The sequence below is a fragment of the Amphiura filiformis genome, chromosome 17 (assembly GCF_039555335.1).
Source record: "Amphiura filiformis chromosome 17, Afil_fr2py, whole genome shotgun sequence".
Classification (NCBI taxonomy): Eukaryota; Metazoa; Echinodermata; class Ophiuroidea; order Amphilepidida; family Amphiuridae; genus Amphiura; species Amphiura filiformis.
Genome location: NC_092644.1, coordinates 34256685 through 34277828, shown reverse-complemented (window position 1 = coordinate 34277828; position 21144 = coordinate 34256685). Strand labels below are relative to the sequence as shown.

Here is a 21144-nt window from a genome sequence, read left to right as displayed (position 1 = left end):
TCCTGGTTTTGTCAGAACGGGTTACATTTATGATATTATTGGTAGCCTTTTTGTTTTACACACCTGGTTCAATTTACAATAGCTCATCATATAAGAAAAGATGAAAATTGCACTTTGATCCATTCAACTCTCACAAAGCCTGGATCTAGCTAGCCTACTGCATTGTTTGAGCAACTTTCACACCTTCATCTCTTCTTATATGATGATCCAGCAAACACAAAAATGTTTTTAAAACATAAACGTGCTACAAACGCTTTTGGTTTTGGTCAAAATGTTTTAATAACATTTAAATGTTGGGTTATTTTAAGGGCATGAAAACATTCATAACTGTTTTGCGTGGAAAAAAAACTATAACATTTATTACAAAATATTTGTTGGCAAACATTTTTGCAGAATATTTTGGGAACACTTAACATGTTAGAATGATTTGCATTAAGTTTTGAAGGTTATTAAAATGTTTTATTCCCTTTATGTCAAACGGACATTTAAATGTTTCCTATAATAAAATGTTTTGTGTTTACTGGGACGGCATTGTGACCGATGGCAACAATGTGTGATGTTAACATTGTAAATTGGACCAGATGTTTCGAACAAAATGTTTTTACCAATTTTGTACAAAACTTTTCCAAGTTAATTCTGAAAGGAAACCTAGAACTTGACTGTAGTATGTCACAGGGTCCATGAGAAAAATAAAGACTTTCCAGTTTTCCAGTTTTCCACATATACCAAACTCTCTTATTTGATGGGAGGAAAAAAGTGTGGAAGAGGTCGATGATGGGCTAATCTTCTATGAAGTGAGACTATAATACATTGTATATTCAAGCAAAACTCATTATATAGAAACATGGCATCTACAAACACTTTTCCAAGCTATAACGTTACATAATTTAGCAAAAAATATTTTCAATACTTTTATAGTCCATATACTTTTATTGTCCATTGCATAATATGTTCACAGATAAAATATCTTTTCATACGTACCATTATATACAAACAGATAAATTTATGAAAAAATAACAATATGGTGTATTTAATAAAGCTATAAAATATATTACATTATTTTTACATATTGCAACATGCACATGAAATATTTATCAGGTAGATACTTAAGGGAACAAACCATAAGTTTGATGACGTCCTATAAACGAAAAGTCCTTTTCGGTTTTTTTTGGGGGGAGGGGGGTCAAAAAGTCCCGATTACGTTTGTAATAAACTAATATTGGTCAAAATTGATTATCCGAGGTTCAGCATTTTCAATATTTCACACTTGGGTTACAGGGAGGGAAAGGGTCAGCCTCCTAATAAAATCACTTTCGTTTATAGGAAGTCATCAAATCTTTGGGTTGTTCCCAAATTGCGTGGATGGATAAAATATATGGGAAGTGAGAATTTGCACCTTCAAATCCTGTGGAAGAATAATATTAACAAGCTTTTGATGGTGGGTAATGTTTGGGATGAATAGTTTGCTGGATTCCTTTTACAATAGATTTATCTTGCGAATACTGAAAAGGGAGACATACTATCCGAATACAATATTCCATTGTATTTTCTGTAATATAATTTTATCTTCCGGAGCAAGTATCTTGACCTTGTTTCACCTTGAGTTTGGTAGTGACGTCAGTGCCTTATGTGGTTGCACCACAATAGTCCTGACAACACACACTTGTTGGGGTGGGGGTGCATGTGTAATATGTCCTCCAATAACACATAACACACCACTGAAATATGTAACTTCATCATTACCAAACCGGGGGGGGGGGGTATGCTGCTGAAAATTTGAAAGTGGACCCATCAATATACCAATTGAATACCTAAGTGGAAGATGGGCCCAAAATGCACCAATTTACAAATTTTATAGCTAGCAGACAGTTCTTCCTTGTGTGTGAAAGAAGGACTCAAATCCACTCTCTAAATAGTCTTAAGTACACTTAATCATGTTTCCATGGAAGAAAGGCCTCCGGGAAAGGCCCAACTCCATGGAGTTGAGCCTTTTTTCCACAAATATTGGGAATGATTATGGCGATATCCCAAAATGTTGGCCAAATTCAGCACAAATTGATCATTTGTACTGAGTACCCCCCCCCCCCCCTGGTCACCACTGAATACAATGGGTCATACATTTTGTGAAGCAACCCCCTTTGATGTCACATCTATAATTAGCACCTGATTCAATAGCCCATATAAAATCAACAGAGGTAATCCTTGTCAGGTAACTGTTGATATATCAACAAGGTTTTCTGCTATTTCTCTTTCAGCATTGAATCTCGTTGTTGAGAAAGTGATATTATTCCATTCGATGATCTCGCCACGTTTGTTGCGCTTTAAATCCGATGTCTGGAAGACAGGACCTTTGAGTTCAGCCTGTAATATAATGTTTGAATAAAAAACAGGGTTATGTGATATGTCCAAAATTGTCTTCAATTTCCAATATACAGTGAAGTGTTGATCAAAGTTTCATTTGTCTACCATTACACACATCATTGTTACATTTTGGATATTGGTTTTAAAATGGCATACTACAGAAAATTAGCTGAAAACTAGCTGCAAGTGAGATAAGATGAACAAAAAAGTTGCTTGGGACTATCAGGTTTTAACCCCAGGACTCATCATGTCCCAAGCAGTGCATAGTCACTGTGTAGTCACGGTGTTTCGATGGCCTGGCCAACAAAACCATATGTATATGATGTGAGGTTTATTGGGTCATTGCACTACCCTGCGGGATGAATGCATGCACAGTGATTTTGCTTTGTTAGATTTAACATGGTTAAATAAAATTATTTCAGATGGTTTTTTTTAAACTTGTAAGTGGGTTTTATAATGATGTTTCCAGCTTACTCCATTGGGCTATTCCAGATGAAATCCATACACCCCTATGGAAGACATGTCACACAGAAGATGTAAATTTCAATTGAGGTTACCAGAATATGTGACTCCATTTGAAATTCACACTTCCTGTGTGGGAGATTAAAGTCATGTCTTCCATAGGAGGGTGTATGGATTTCAACTCATCTCAAGCTAGAGCACCGCAAGGTTGCACTAACTGTCAGATTAATTCTTATGGTTTTGACAAGATGAAATTTAAAAAATTATGATTAAATTTGCCAGCCTCTCCTTTCATTACTTACTTGCATTATTTTAATCATTTCCATGACGACAGCTACTAAATAATGTGCTTGATGAGATTTAATGCATAGATCTACGTAGGTATCCGACGGTATGGAGTATATCACCATGGTCATCAACACATTTTCCTCTGCTCTAGTCCACCTGAAATGATATCAGGAAACACACTGGATTCATAGGAAACTACTATAGTACAAGCAATTTTGTAATAACATTCTCATTTGTCCTGAAATTATGCATAAAATATCCATTGACTATCAAAGCCTATCAAGTGCTGCAACTGCAAAACAATCCAACAATGGTGGAGGATAATTGGGGACCAGGGTGTACCTATAAGGAGCCATATGAGTACACGGAGTGCCCCAAATGTTGCCTTTTTGGAGGACGATTTAGATTTTTTGTTCATGCCTGAATTAACTATAGTTTAATCAGTACCAAAGAGGAAGGAATTGTTCTTTTTTTTCTGTAATGTAAACCAGCCTTGTGTGAGTGTGTTTTAATTTTGGCAAGTGCCACACATCATGCAGTACACATGCTACACCTGTGACATTCATATTGCAACAATGAGCTCAGTATCGATTCACTGTTATGAGACCACCTAATTGGAACTGCACTTTAGGTTCCTCTGTATACTAGCAGTGGCGGTGCCAGGAATATTTTTAGGGGGGGGCATTCAGGGAAAAGTGAATGGGGGGGCAAAATCAACCAATTTTGCTCTTAATTGCTAAATTGTCATTATTTTGGGTTTTACTGGGGAAACGAGTTCTGACTGGGGCCATTTTACCCCCCGCTGTGGTGCCGCCACTGTGTACCAGTAGTGATCCCATATGTAACCGCACAGGGTTTACACATGTCTTACTCAGTGTCACTAGCTTGATGTTAATTGTACTATACATTGAACCATAATTTACAGTACCCCTATAGTCTGTCCACATAGAAGTACAAAGTAAATAGACCTTGGAAACAGGAGGTATGAGAATAATTAATTCAGTGCAATGCTTCTTTGGCGTGCCAACTGCTGCGCGATATGTGTACCATGCTCTTTACGCGTCGCGCTCGCATGTGACACAAAGCATCGACCCCCGGTGCCACAGATTTGGTTTGTACTTCTAAGTGGACAGACTGTAGCATACCTGAAACTGCTCTTACCTGCGGACTTTTCTCCATGACAGGAAGTAATCCTCACCATTAATTTGTAATTGTAAGCCTCTCTTTGCTGCTGATAATACTATGCCTGTACCTTCAGGAAACTGGAAAGATCAAATACAAAAATCTTTCAGATTACCAATTTATATTTTGTCATGATTTTTGCATTCTGCCTAATAACAGATTACTGCAAAAGTGGTAAATTTTTTGCACATGCAATTTTTTCATGATTTGTTGATTTCGAACTACTTTGTTTGTTCTTAAATTTGCAATTTTGCATCTTTGTAGATGCATAACAGAACATATTCCCATGTTTTTATTTTCGCGGTAGCGGTGTTGAGCTCGAAAATTATGTGCCATGAAAATTGCCACTTTTACAGTACTATAAACCATCTCTATCCACAGTATGTCTTAATTGTCTCAAATCAAGAGCAACGCCATGTTGGATTTTGAAGTGGCAGCGTATGGGCAAATCACCCTGCAACGCGTATGTATATGCTCCACAGGATTACGGTAGTGCATGCGATTCGAATCCGCCACTGCAAAATCCAACATGACATTACTCGCAACTTGAGAGTTCAACAGACTATAACATGTGAATTGCGATTTGTCACATGCAAGTATAAACCAAGGCAAAAATGGCGACCACGGCAAAAATGGCGACCAAGGAAAACATGTATTTTCACTGTAAAAAGTCAACCTTTGTAGACAGTTGTTCATCATTGGATGCCTGCTATTCAGCAATAATGCGGTGAATCACAATAAGATATGGACCAGTAAGGGAAAAACCAGGCTTTTAAAAATAATTTTCATGCATTATTTTATAACTTCCCCCCGGAAATCTATATCATTCACTGTTAGAATGATGCGAATAAATATTTTCGATATGCATAAAACAGATCCGAAATAATATGACAGTACCTAATCTAAAATCATGGAACAATCTACAAAACAAAATCTAATCTACCTGAAATAATTTAAAAAGTTACATCACAATATATTCTGGCTGAAATTTATCTTAATGCAAAAAAAAAAGTAAGCATGCAAACCTGTAATGATTTTAGTGTAAAATCCTTGAATAACACACAATCTTTGATGGTAACACTGCTATAGCCATGCATGGAATGACACTCTGTCACATAAGGTAAGGGAACTGTAAATGATGGGTCACTGTGTTCTGAAATGATAGGAAAATGGGTACATGTTGTTATGATCAAATGTAAGCAAAATACTACATGTATGATTGCGCATAATCTTAGATCTTAAATATCTTCAGTTTTGTTCAATCTTCTATTCAAGCAGGGACTATAAGAATTGAACATGATAATTTTCCACAGCTCTGTGGTGTAGGAAACGACGAGATTAAGGCCTACATGATTTAAAAAAGGAAATACTGTCACATGCAAGACAGAAACATATGTGACCTGCTACCACGTAATCAGCATCAAGTCTCAAACGCCCTGGCTACTGCGTTGGTGTTCACTCACCTGTTAAAGCCACTATAAGTATCCTTTGTGAATGGGGGCACAATGGGCCATTCACGAAGGGTACTACTGGTTTGTACAGGTGGCAGCAAACATCAACTTATTCAGACCTAATATCTCGGAAATACCAACTCAACAAAATGAGTATAAAGTCGCAGTGACTTTACACCGATTTCGTGGTAGCAGGTTACATATGGATATGGATTGCAGTGAAAGTCAGACTAGACATACTGGGACACCACACACATCTCAGAAACAGACAGAGCAAGACAGACAGAGGTTGAGACAGAAAATGACAGTAACAAACAGCATGAAAAACATGAAGATTGACAGACAGAGAATAACAACTGAGACAGAAATCCAATCCAATCCCTTAGCATGTATTCTACAATTCGTTGTGTGCATCACATACTGTCGTATATTTCAAAAATCTGCCTTGTGTGATTTTTTTTATTATTGTCATCTAACTGCGGTGATATACATTGTAAAATTAACTTATAAATGTTGAGGTAATATAACAGTACAATCTCATATCCATTCATAAAAGAAAGAAGCATGCTGCAAATTTTATACCAATATAAAATTCTCATTGGATCCCTTAAATATTGGTTTTGCAGGGCTTTAAGGGACCGAAAAAAAATCAATTGGACCCTTTGCTTGTGCTATCCCTGGCAATAAAAATCACAAGGTAGCCTTTTGAGATATGACAGTTTATGATGCATATGACAAACATTATTATTTACATTTTTATTAGTGCTGGGTGACATTTGATGAAAATCTTGACAGAATTCTTGACTAATTCAATAAAATTGCACAATGTGCAATTCTGGCCTCCAGAGAGGTGGGCTCCAGTGCTATAAATTATAGTATAATTGCAGCTGAATGGTGGGCTCCAAAACTGAGTGGTGGGCTCTGCTGCCCACCACCGCCCTCTGTAGCTACAACCCTGATCAAAAACATTTTTTACCATTTAATGATCAACTGAGTAACTCACCTTCTAATTTTTGCAGCTGTTCTGTAGTTGGTGTCAGTCGTCCTACATAAGGAAACATATACCTGCATAAGTATGACTGATCTACATAGTAATAATGAATGAACTGATGATACAAAAAGACCATTATCATTATGAAATATCATACTACCATTAATTTGATACTACCGTCCCTTGATTAATTCCCTATTGTCCCTTTGGCTTCCTGACAACATTGGGCTATTCCAGTTGAAATCCATACAACCCCTATGGAAGACATAATCTTAATCTCCCACACAGGGGGAGTAGATTTTAAATGGAGTCACCCTGCATTCAGGTATTACATTTGAAATTCACACACCCTGTGTGTGAAAGATTAATATCATGTCTTCCATGAAGGTGTATTGATTTCAAATGGAATAGCCCATTGAGCTGTTGTTCTACAGACTGCAGTTCCTATTTTTATTTACAATCCTGAATTCCAGCATAGTTTCGTAAGCAGGTGCGAATGCAGAACTGTGGTACCACAGGGGTGCCACTTTCTTGGGGAGCCTAAGCGGACTCCCTTCTAGGAATTAGAAAATTGTGCACATAAGAGCGAGGGTAAATCACCTATATCTTAGTATAATTATTATAAACATTTATATGGTCAAGCTTTCTTGCCTTTTACATAAAAAGAGTAAAACTCAAAAGATTTGTTTGCTTTTTGATTTATTTAACCAGGGTGGGGGCATGTGCCCATGGCATGACCCTGCATCTGCTAGTGGTAATGGGTCAACAGTGTCGCTGTCTTAATATATTTTTTTAAAGGAGGATCCAAAGACCTGTGCCATAACCATGCGACTACAAAAACTTCATAAACAAATAACCCCTTTTGACTGAAAATCAATATTCAAACCCGGTGTTATCACCAAGGGCTTAGGCAGCCAGCCGTGTAGGGAGTGTTTTACAAACCCAAATTTGTAAATACACACCCAGTTTTTGTCCACATATCTTAAATTTACACACCCAGTTTTTTTTAATTTACACACCCAAACCTTCAAATCCTGCCTAAGACCCTGGTTACCACTAAACATTGACTATGTGTATGCATGATAATTCCCAATTTCGTGAAAAAAGGGGTTATTTTTAAACTACGTTTGTGAACATAAAATGTCATCGACCGTCCGTCAACCGCCCGCCGAGTTTTGAAGCCACCCCTTATTGATCTACTCACCATGTTCAACAGCAGCTTTAGCTTGAGCACAGAGGAGTTGCAATGCAGCTGGGTCTTTAAACAAGAACTTTTTTTCTTGGTTAATGTCGAAGCACCACTTCTGGAATGTTAGTCCTGCACAAAGAGGTATAGCAAAGGTAATGCCTGATAAAGCTGAATTACATGCAATATGCAATGGGCAATTCCAGTTGAAATCCATACACCCCTATGGAAGACTTGACCTTGATCTCCAACACAGGGGGTGTAGATTTCAAATGGAGTCATCCATTCTGGTAACCGCATTTGAAATTCACACTCCCTGTGTGGAAGATTAAGGTCATGTCTTCTACAAGGGGTACATAGATTTTAACTGGAATAGCCTAAAAACAATCAGGGCTGTCAGCATTTGTCAGTTCATTTCATTGACAAGAACGCAGACAAAATTATATAACTTGTCAGAAACCAATATTAAAGGGTTATGAGGCATTTTGAGACAAAATTGGTCTAACATGTATTCAATTTTGTGAATCCAGAACTCTTCTTCAAATACTTCATTTTGAGACAAAATTGGTATATTCTGTGAATCCAGAACTCTTCTTCAAACACTTCATGAGCTGTTGTTTTTGTAGCAGAATTCACTGAAAAGGAAAGAACTAATGGAAGGAAACAATGTTTTCACTTTAGCTCCACATTCTTCAAAAAGTTGCAAAAATCTCAGTTGTCAGTGCTTGCCACTTTTGTTGAAATGGCAAATGAATAATAAATAAATAAAACATACATAAAGCCCAAGCCCAAGCCCACCCAAAAAAAAAAAATTGTTTGCTTGTCATCCACACCAACGAGAGAGTATGGTGAGGGCAGTCAGATTTGTATAGTTGTTTGGCTGCAAAATAATATACTGCGCCAATAAAGTATCCTTACACTTGGAAAAATAATCACAATTTCAAAACTGAACAATATTGGGGTAAATTTGTTTTTTTAATAGATGCACTATCTAATCCTGCACATTATGATACCATATTGAATCCAATGTGATATCAAGAAGTAAAGTTACAAGCAATTGAATAGACGAAGGTCCAGTTTTAAAAGTGACAAACTAGCCTCAGTATACAAGGTGCAAAAAGATTGCAACAAGCGAAACAAAGAGACAACACAGTTTCATAACTTTCATTTTGTTTGTCAGTTCTTTTGTTTCAGTTTTCTTTTGTTCCTTTTGTTTGAAATTAAAGCCAAACGCATAAATTAAAACCATTTACCACTCTCAAACCAGATGTCTAGTCTGTGGAGTTTTAGGCCAGTTTGTCACTTTTAAAACTGGACGTTCATCTAATCAAATGCTTCTAACTTTGCTTCTTGAAGTCACATTGGATCCAATGTGGTGTCATAATGTGCAGGATTAGATAGTGCATCTATTAAAAAAACAAATTTACCCCAATATTGCTCACTTTGGAAATTGTGATTTTTTTTCCAAGTGTAAGGATACTTTAAATTTGGCGCAGTATATTAGTTAGGACTTAGGAGGCGAGGTTTGGGGGTGATACGGGCTATCTAGTCAAGTGGTACGTACATGTATCAGGCGAGAGCAATGTAATCTGTATCACCCCATAAACCAAACCCATAATAACCATTTTATCATACCGATCAAGTAATCTCATATAACGAGAAAAAGATATTCATGGGCGTAATTCTTGGCTGGAGCACTTTTACTCAAACCCGTCTACATGACAATCCTCGTTAGGCCTAAAGTAGGCCTAATTCTTCAATAAACTCTGCTTTGACCAATGAAACCCATTTTTCGCTGCAAATTTTGTTCAAAAAAGCTTCCACGTTTGCTCTCTTTATTATTAAATCACAGTGAAATCTGTGTTTCAATGCAGACACGCCAGCTTGTAGCCCTTTATTGAACCGCCATGATTGTTATATTTGCTAAAAATGCTATTTTTACATTATGCCCAAAAAAAAGTTGAAACATACCTTTTGCTGATGCTGGGACCTTGTCAACACAACTGAATTTCCTCACAGGAGTATGTAACCCTTCAAGTATACCAAAATACTTCAGACTAGCATCTTTTAATCCTGAAATAGAAAATAAACAGACTTTAATATGGCTGAGTAGATCAAATTTCAAACAGAAAAATAATATTGCGATGAAATTATATTGGCATTAATTGAATTGAACTGAATAACACATGCTGACCCAGGGCTGTCAACTTTTTGGAATTGCTAGGCGTGAGACACTGTTGTACCGGGGCTGAATTATTTTTTGCCGACTAGAATGTTCATTTTGACCCAGGATTATTTTAGCCATGGCGCTTGAGAATCTAAAAAGGGGGGTAGGGACAACAAATTATTTTTACGATGCGTGAGATTTTACTCATTTGACAGCTCTCTGCGTGAGATTTACTACCTGGGCGTGAGATTATACTACCTTGGCATGATACCGTGAGAAAATGACCGAATGTGTGAGACTCACGGCCAATGCGTGAGAGTTGACAGCCCTGCGCTGACCGCCAGTGTTGTCACTACGGTCAGGGTTGCCAGTGAAAAAAATAATAAAAAATTTAAAAAATATTAATTTTTTTTTCTTTCTTTTTTCCACAAATGAGTTTAAAGAGTAGAAAACCAAAAATATTTTAGGGGGTATATTCCCTAGCCTATTCCCAGATCCCTCATGTTTGTTAAAAAGATTGTGCCCCAATTCAGCACTCCAATTGGACAGTCAAATTAGCCGGCACTGAACTTGGGCTAGCTACGACCCTGCTGACCGCCACTACAGGTGAGTGGAACAATATGTTACATATATTGTAGGTTATGCAATTTCAAACTGCATATAATCTGTTTCAAATTGCACCAAATTCAATTCAATCAATAATTTCTCAATCAATCGATTTTACACAAATGCTGTATGGTATAAATCATACTGCAACTTCATATGACCAGCTTCATTGCTTTTAATTAATTGTGCTTACATGTAAGTTATATGGTTGGGGGATACTTTTATTTCGAGATGGACATCATGATTGATGTTTGTGCAAAAAACAAGTATCAAGGGTAGTTTTTCATGGGCAGGTGATGTCACACGTACATCATTTAGGGTGTGGAAAATAAGTTAAAAAGGTATGTTTGACAGAGCCTCAAACATGAAACATCAAAAAGAACATAATTCCTGGGAACCAAGGGAGAACAGTGCCAGTGCATTGATTGGTCACCCCAGGTTAAATAAGAAATAAATAAATAAAATAAATAAATAAATAAATTCAGGGTGTCTAAATGGCAGAATAAGGACCATTTTCTGCTGGTTTTGGGTAGTAAATGTGAGCAAAATATGCATGGTACCGGTACATGTGTTTAGGGTATTATGGAAGTCCCTGAAAAATACTTGTTCAGGGATCATGATACCTCAGAATTCAAGCAAGTGAGGACTCTTTTTTTCTGAGCTGCATAAACTCACCTAACAGTTTGCCAGCTTTTCTCACCAAGTCTTCAGCAAATATTGCTTCCTCATCTATTGGAACCTAAACAGGAATAAATATTATAGACAAATAAGTTATTGTTCTGTACCATACCCTAAAAAGAGAATGCTAAAATCATGAATTCAATAATAATGGATTTGAAACTTAGGTGTTAATTCCATCATTTTAGGGTGTTAAGGGGGTACTATGTACACCCCTGGCCAATTTTTGCATTTTTCTTAAAAATTATAGCGCATTGGTGACAAGTAAGATGTATATTATAGGGGCAAGGACTACAACTACTGCACTGAAAATTCAGCAACTCAAGGAAAATAGTTATTGATTTATTGATCAAATATTGGTTTTCCCTCATTTTTGACTGTAACTCCACAACTGTTGTCGGTGCTGAAATAAAATTTCCAGTGCATTAGTTGTAGTCCGAGCCCCTATAATATACATATCTTACTTGTCACCAATACGCTATAATTTTTGAGAAAAATGCAAAAATAGGCACAAAATTGGGCAGGGGTGTAGACCCCTTTAAATTATTTTGCCCTACCATGATATGCTACATTAACCCTAATCATAACCCTAAATCTGATACTTAACCCTAACTAACCCTAACCCTAAAGTTCTTTCCCTTCCTTTTTTCCTTTCTTCTTCTTTCTTTCTTTTTTCTTTCCTTCTTTCTTCTTTCTTGTTGCATAATGTTGCGATTGCCTGAGACTTCCTTTAATTGGAATCCTCTGGAATCAAGGTATGAAAAACCGTAACCTTTTTTTTTACACTGTTTATAAGTACTGTAAACATGCCAGTCACTAAGGGACACAATATTTTGTGCTTGCTTCATTTTCTGTTGCTTCAATAGCTTGTGTTTGCACTTGGACCTCATTCTGTAATTGTCCAAATGGCAGGCAAACTTAACCTAACCTCAGTGGCCTCAAGCAGCACATTGAAAGTGGGGGGAGCTGGGGGGAGGGGGGGCAGGTTGTTCAGTTCCCCCGAATGGAGTCTGATTAGGAGCAAATTTTGATGTTTTTAACGTTTTCCCCCAAATCCCAAAAACTGGGAAGAAGAGCAAAAAATTGGGAAGGGGAAAAGGGGGTAAGGAGAGAAAAAGAGGGAAGAAAAAAGAGGGAAGAGAAAGGGGAAAGAAGAGAAAAAGAGGAAAGAAAAAAGGGAAGGAGAAGAGAAAAAGGGAAAGAAAGAGGGAAGAAGAGAAAGGGGAAAGAAGAAAAGAAAAAAGAGGGAAGAAAAAGGGGAAGGGGAAGGGAGAAGAGAAAAGGGAAAGAAAGAAAGAAGATCTATCCTACTTTCATTGTGAAATTTGTACTCTGAAACACTGATTTTTTAGCTTCTATTATGCCAAAAACCACGGCAGGAGCTTCAGGGGGCAGCCCCCCTTGACCCCTGCCGGGGCTCTGCCCCTGGACCCCACCCCACCCGTTTAATGCTTCGCAGCAAGCCGCTCGCACATAAATACTAAAAAATTTGATCAGAAATTGGGAAATTTTCCAATCTTCCCCCCCCCCCCCCCGGAAGGTCAGGTCTGGTTACGCCCCTGGTCTTAGAGGTGCATAGCAACTGTTTGATCCAGCCATTCAATGGACTTTTGAAGAAACGAAAAAGGAGAGAAGATGAACAAACTAAGTCACTTGGTTGGCACCCCCGGTATTCGAACCTTGTCTCTGTCCCAGCCGGTTTGTGTGGCCTCCGTCACTAAACAAACTGTCTGGCGACAACCCCGAAATGATGATCCCTGATTGGTTAATGAATTTCTAAATAAAAAATGTTTTCAATTGGCTATGGAACCCATATGGCTGATGATTTATAAGGCGTGACACAAACATCCTATTTTGTAGATACCTCGAACGCATAAGGTCATTTTCACGGTAAAGGGTGTAACTTTAGATTTTTAACATTTTAATCCGTAGTGTTCTAATAAAGCCACAGAATTCCATGATTTTTGGCCACATAAGTCATCTAGTTAGCAGCTACCTTGGGTAGCATAATCAGCTTTGGGAGTTACTGCGTTCAGTTTTAGCAGGCTTAAATGTACTTAATATTGCCATTTTGAAAAACTATAAAAAACAGTAACATTTTTGTAAAACCCTGTGTTTTCTTCAGTTAGTTCATGGATAATTTTTCTTATCCTGAAAGTACAGTCATATGTTCAGTAAACACTGCCACATTAGATTTAATTGTGAACAGCCCTGTATTTTTGAGAACCGGACTTGATATTTGTCGTTTCGAGGCTTCATTTTCTGTTAACAATTGTTAACAAACTTTGTGGGTGTAGCTTTGGTTCATAATTCTTGGTTATTTCTTCACTTCTTCTTGATTCATAACAGTTGTTATCTTAACTTGAAATGGGTAACAAAATTAGTCGATTTGCAAGCTTTTAAAATTTTTATAAAATCTTGACTTCAAAGAGCCGTTTTTCCGTTAACTTTTTGAAGCCTCCGAAACAAACTGTTCAGCAAGCTTGTGCAAATATAAATAAAAGAGCTCATCCAATCTATTTATCAAAATGTAGCAAAGTAGATCCTCAAGTCACATGTTTTTAAATCGTGGAGATATATATCACCGTTTGAAAATGGGACCCAATACAAACTTTCCGTTAACAATTGAAGCCTCCGAAACAAATGAAGCCTCCGAAACAACAATAAGATTAATTATCATCTATGCATATCTAAATTGGTGTGTTTCATACTGATATCTGCATTGTAATTATTACTTGATATGTGCAGAATGTCATAAATTAAAAAAAAATTTGATATTATGGTTAATGTTTGAAAAATATACTGATATCCAAAAAAGCCTGTTTCGGAGGCTTCACATGCAAAAAACACCATACTTAACAAATGGGTGAAAAAATTAACATGTGATAAATCTACAATATCTGCCGCATAGAATCATTGATTCAATATACACAAGAAAATAACAGCTTAGATGATCCCAACACTGTTGTTTTCAAAAAAAACTACTTCTGCAATGTTTAACAATTGTTAACATGAAGCCTCCGAAACAAAAAAAATGACTTGCTGTGATAATTTAATTTTTGTCACAACTGAAATTCAATACTTAAAAGCAAAGCATGAAAATTGGTAATTGTGATATTTTTTACCTATTTTTTTATGTCAACTTGTAGTGGTTAGCCAAATATTTTACTTTTATGATCACCTGTGTTGTTAACTGAAGCCTCCGAAACACAAATTGCTTGAATTGCCAATTCTAAAAAATAACTCCAATTTCTGTGAAACTTGGCTGGGAGGTTCCTTTCATCAAGTAGTATTTGTACATGAAGTTAGACATTCAAATTATTTTAGGAACCCAATTAAAACTTTAAAAATATGTTTAAGGTTTGGAAATTTCCATTGTAAATGACACTTGATGTTAAAAATTTTCAAAACTGCAATTACAAACATAGCAAAACATGGTATAAAATTTAACTTATATCTGTTGACTTACTTTGGAATGGGATTTCACATGTATTCCAGCTTTCATGTCATAATTTTCTGAGGTTATGTAAAATACATTTTTCTTAGATTTTAACCAAAATGTTATGGAAATGTCAAATTTTTATTAGAAATCAAAAGGTTTAAGCCTTGAAACATTATTTTACTGGAATTTAAGTTGCTTCTATGCATGATTTCAGTAAACAGAAACATATTTAAGTGGTTTGAAATTTTGACCCAAAAATCAAAAGTTACACCCTTTACTGTGAAAATGACCATAATGTACCGTACGCTAGCTAATTGCACTGAGGTGCCAATCGTCTGATATCGCCTTTCACGTCACTGACTCGCAGCGCGTACTCACATACATTGTGTTGATTTATATCACCGCATGGCTGTCCATCAAGCCTTATTTGGCAACTCCATATTTTACTGAGTTAATTCAGCCAATCAGGAAAGACGGACTATGAGGTTGTCGCCAGACGACCGGTTTGTTTAGTGACGAAGGAGCACAAATCGGCTGGGACCAAGACTAATTCAAACCTCACCCCCCTGCATGCCAAGCACCGACCAGTAGCCACACAGGTTACGCTGCCCTGTACTGCAGCGATTCTGTGTGAGCATAGCACTTCACGCATGCGCAGTGGTTTTCATCGTGGTCTTTTGTGGTATCTATATCATTCAATGGGTGTTACTGTAACTGTTAGGATTTATAACCCCCGGTTAATAATGATAGATAATAATAATAATAAGTCTTTATTTTCCACATCATCTACATTAACAACAACATTAAACAACAAGCAAGAATATATAAAAAACATGAAAAAGACAAAAAAGACGAGTAAAATGACATGGAGGAGGTGATCAAAAGGCCATGAAGGCCAGAAGTGATCATCCCCTAAGACATAATATAAACAAACATGATTTAAATAATGTTTATGTCACCACAATGAATATAACATCATTGAAATGACATAAACATTAATGTATAAATATAGAGTTAGCATACACAATTTGTAGATAAATTGAGACATTAATCGCTCTAAAGAAGCATGTACATGAAATTACAACCAAGTTTGATTCAATAAATATTTCTTAAATTGATTTCTGAAAGTTTTAACATTCATAGCATTTTTTAATTCGAGAGGAAGGTCATTCCAAAGGGAAGGCCCTGATGTCCTGACACCTTTGCTCGCAAAGTTTGTTTTTCTTTTCTGAATATCATAATCATCGTTTTTCCTAGTTTTGTGGCTATGAATTTCATGTCTTTTACAAAAGTATTCCTTAAATATGTTAGGCAAATCATCATTAATATGTTTGTACATAAGTACACCAAGTTCCAATTTATAAGATTCATATACATTCAATATATTTAGATCAATGAATAATGATTAGTCTATTTTAAAATGGAAATTCTCTCGGTCGGACATCCGGGAACATTGTCCTCTTTGTCCCCTTTGCACAAGCGCGTGCATAGCAACCAGCTCGAGGAACGGGGGAACTACACATGCGCACACTGGTTTTACAAGGGTTTTTCCACTGTCATGACTGTGTGACGTCAGCCCGACCGAGAGAATGCTGATCTACATGCATGTGCTACAGCCCCGGGGCCAGACATAGACTGTAAGGTACTAATTTCGAGGAGCATAACAAACACCAAATTGGTGTCATAACAAACACCAAATTGGTGTCGTATGACCTGACATGCATGCATTCTTTTGTCGAGAGTTGACATGGTCTTTCAATTTGTGCCGAGTGTCCTTGGGCCAGTTGTAGTAACTACAAATTTCGAACGTTTGAGGACTTGTTCTCAAGTTGTAGAAGGTGCCATAGGGTGGCTGGAGTGTTAATTATTTTCATTATAAATGTCGCAAAATATTATTGACAATAATTAATAACCTGTTTCACCTCTCCATATATTCATACATTGCTCACCTGTGTTTTCATATGTCATGTACCATATTTTGTGGTGAAAAATGATTACAAATGTGTAATTTGCAATCATTTTTGGAGCAACGATTTCTTCGAACCGACGGCTAAGCGTGTATGTGAATGCACATTAAACACATACAAACACATATACACAGCACCTGTTGGAACTCCCGGTCGGAGCCGGGAGTTTCGATTATTGGAACTGTCCTTGGGCAGACTTGACTATGCTTCAGTGGTCATGAAAGGATTCAATAGATAACCTCTGCCCCACTAATCCCCAGCTATTGTCTGAAATTGCTCCTCGGAAAATATATTATAACAACTCAGTCCTCAAATGATAGTCATGACCAAAAGATAAATGACTGATCAATCGGAGGACTGACTTCCGCAGTCTACCCCGGGGCTACAGCTTGGGAGTGACTCTAGCTTCGAAGGTGTATCGTGTGCAAATCCGAAGCTGCACTTCTTGAGTAAATGCTATAAAAGGCTCTATGTACATTGTAAGGCCAAGTAAAAAATAAAACATGTTTCACGTCCGGGTTTTCAAAAAAAAGGAGGAAGAGGGGGCTTTTTATTTTCTATTTTTTATCGCAAAATTGATGTAAAATACCCATACTTAGAGCTGTTTTAGCGTACATACAATAATGCCTGGAAAAAGGAGGAGGCCCTTTTTTATTTGTTGTTCTGAGAGTTACACCCCTCTAATGATCACAAAACCTTCCTAAAATGTTTCTTGTATCTTAACAAGGCTACAGAAAGCATCCGAACTTCCTAGACATATTTTTGAAAAGTTATAAGTGAATTTCAAAAAATAAAAAAATATTTCAGGAAACCTCAAAAAAGGAAGCGGGAGGGGACGTGAAACATGTTTATTTTTTTATTTGGCCTAATTGTAAAACACAATTTGAAAAAATTTGAGGAAGCTTAAAAATTGTAAATTTGTAAGCTTTTTAAAAACTATACTAACTACTAAGTAACTTTACCATCAGAAAAAGAATAGACCGAGGATATCGACAACTAAATAAATGTACAAGTTGTAAATTAAAAGCAAACCTTAATAAGTTGGTTAGTTTCATCAAAAGTTGTCAAAACCAAAGACGTTTTCATTTCTATGTTGTTGCTATCCATGATCAAAATACACCTGTCGCTGGTCGGACGGAAAATTGTTTTGATGACCTTTGACCTGTTTCTTGCATGACATGTACAATGTACAGCCGTGTTTTATGCGTACAGGGAACGTTCATAAATACATTGGTGGGGGGGGGGCTGGAAAATTCTAGGGGGTCAAAAAAGTGTTGACCTTCCAAAAAATTGGGTCAAAAAGTTCGAGTATAAGCCTATACAAAAGGGGTGGGGTCAAACAGTTTTGAGCCCATAAAGAGTGGGGTCTAAAAGTTTTAACATACAGAAAGAGGGGGGGGTCAAAAGTGTTGACATACAGAAATCAAAATTGTCCAGCCCACACAAAGTATTTATGAACGTTCCCTAATTGCTCCGATTGATTGATTGATTGATTAGTGATTGATTGATTGATTGATTGATTGATTAGTGAGTGATTGAGTGATTGAGTGAATGAGTGACCGGTCCGAGTGAGAGAATATTTTGTTGAGAATGACACCATTTTGAAATTTCTTTTCTTTTCGTTTACCACTTTTAAATAATCTTATTCCTTGTTTGTCATTGAAATTTAGAATTTCTTTGCTCTCTAAGCCTATGCCTATATAGTTTCTCTCTTCATATTCCGTTTGATACCGGTATCATCCGGTATGTTATTTCTCGCTTTCGGTTTTCTTTTATCCTGTATAGCTTGTATTCTTTACTTCTTCGAAATATTATTTTCATCCTTCTATTTACCTTGTTTCTCTTGTTCCTGCTATTTCTACCCTATTCTTCTTTCTGTTTTGTAGGGCCTATTTATTTTCTGTGATTTTGCTTCCTGCTCTTCTCTCCGGAACATATTTTGCTTGTTTCTGTTAGCCGGTGTAAAATTAATGTTTTGGTTCTCGTCCATGGGATTTTCCTGAATTGAAGAGAGAGGGAGGTGTTTTTTATTGTTTTCCCCTTCAATGTGCTTGATTCTGAGGGATAAAATCCCTACATACCACAAAAAGACTTGAGTGATCCTTGTTCTCCAATAAGCTCATTATTTTACATTATAAAGGGTTTGTTTAAGCATTCCAAAGTCTTACTTTTTTGAAAAATCTAAGAAAAAATAATAATAAAAAAAATGACAAATTTAAGAAATTGTGGCGGGAGGGGACGAGAATGACCAAAACATTCATTTTTCGGCCTTACTGCTTTTTTCTTGTTTTTTCATTTACTTCTTGAGATTTTTTTTTTCGATCTTGAATGAGTAGATCTATACAATTCCGGTTATATTTTCTTTTAATAGACATTACAAAATAACAAAGACAAGTTTTTGTGTAATGTGTTGCATTGTTCTGCTTTGTTCGAAAATATGTGCACAAGTAACAAGTTCAAAGACTGCGCTAAACTTTAAAATTATAATTTTCAAAATGAGGCCTTTGAATGATGCAGGGTGCAATACTCACGATCATATTAGGCCTACTCAGACGAGCACTTGACATCGTAGGCCTACAAATAAAATGGAAAACAGAGGGAAGAAAAGAAAGCTTGAAAGAAATAAGGTTCGTAGACATCCTATAAACGAAGGTGCTTTCGTTAGGAGACTGGCCCCTCCCTCCATCCCTCCCTCCCCCCTCCCTCCCGTTACAAAAAATGTGCAATTATATTAAAAATTCCATCCTCAAAAAGATCAACTTTGACCAATACTTTAACTAGTAATCGGAGCCCCCCCCCCTCCCGTTAACGAAAGGACTTTCGTTAATAAGACGTCGTCGAATTTGTGGCTTTTCCCCTAAAGGAAGAAAGGAAAAGTGGTGAAGAAAGAAAATCTGGAGAAGAAAGGAATTCGCTTAGATATTTGGTCTTGTATAGCTTAAACATTTGCGTTGTCCAGATCTTTCATTTTACAATTTAACATATTTTTCTTTAACCTATCACCATGTTCGAGCCCTTTGTTTGAAATGTTTCAATTTATGAATCAGGAATTTCTTTGGTTCGGTTTTGATTTTCTTTGCATTCCCGATATTACATTTTGAGAAATGCTCAAATATAAGTGAAACAAATCGGTTTTACTTTACTTTAGGCTTTTATGCTTGCTTTCAATTCATTCATTTTTTCGTTCGATCATTCTTTCATTTGTTCGTTTATACATTCATGCATTCTTTCTCATTTTCAGCTTCGTTCCTTCTTTCATTTTATGTGCTTGTTTTGTTTCTTTCTATTTCGTTTTCTCTCTGTGCATACCACCCCCTACAGAGGAAAAATTTTCAGTAAAAGAAATGTCTGGATTTCCAGGTTTTCTACCAGTTGTCAATGATACTGGAAAAGCTTGGAAAACTTTTCTTTAGTTATTATAGTTCTTGACACAAATCTAAGCATTCAAAATCTTGAGTATAGGCTAAGAGTTAGCTCGAAATTATAATATTTAATTTTATTTTTGATAATAAAATAGATTAGAAAATATGTTTTCCAAAAAGTAGAATGCATAACTTGAAATTAGTCTTTGTACAAGTCTTTCGGCCTGATTGTCACATCATACGAAAAACGCCCTAAAAACGCATGTTTTGGCCCTTATTTCCAAAAATTGACCAAAAATTTAAATTTGTCTATCATTAGGCCTACCATCAGTTAGAACTAACTAAAGAATTAGGATTTAGTTACATTTCATTTGGCAAAACGGGATAATACTTTTAATTCAAAACTTTTCATTCTTTCATTTTCTTCCTGTTTTCTATATATAGAATTCGATGCATTATAGGTCGATCTCAAAATTAAGTACCGAAATATTTTGGGTTTAGCGAAATAGAGCTTGTTGGAACGGGTCACATTTACTTGTATATCAAATGAACCTCGACCCGAACCTCGACGACACCTCAAACTATTGTTCAAAAGACAATGGTCAGATGGTCAAAAGCTAAAGCATCACATACGAAGGATGATAAATAAAGCAGCTCAAGTGATTATCATTAAAAATCTTGTTATTTTTAATCTCATTTTATACCATTTGATTTGATAAAAATGTCTTAGCTTTCCAATAAAATACAAAATCAGTTAATTTAAAATAAAAAGTATTCCAAACTGTATGATTGTATGTCTCCAATCACAAATATTTATTATAAAATTAGTGCAGAGTAGGTTTTATAATATAACAAGAGGTATAAGAATGATAAAACAAACCGATTTTTTCTGGATTTCTCAACAAAAACTTTTTCCAAACTTTTTTCATGACTGTACGACGTATGTCTCCAATTATAGATATTTATTATAAAATTAGTGCAAATGAGAATGATAAAACAAA

At 36.3% G+C, this 21144-nt stretch overlaps 1 protein-coding gene across 1 annotated transcript; it reads right to left on the bottom strand.

The window, feature by feature from the left end:
• Positions 1-107: 107 nt before the first annotated feature.
• LOC140137674 (uncharacterized) lies at positions 108-17911 on the bottom strand. The gene is made up of 9 exons (XM_072159425.1): positions 17814-17911; positions 11370-11433; positions 9893-9994; positions 7940-8053; positions 6748-6789; positions 5319-5446; positions 4273-4373; positions 3126-3267; positions 108-2361 (listed from the first exon to the last, which is right to left on the bottom strand). The coding sequence occupies exons 1-9, from the start codon at positions 17886-17888 to the stop codon at positions 2206-2208; spliced, it is 924 nt and encodes a 307-aa protein (XP_072015526.1). The 5' UTR covers positions 17889-17911; the 3' UTR covers positions 108-2205.
• Between the last annotated feature and the right edge of the window lie 3233 nt (positions 17912-21144).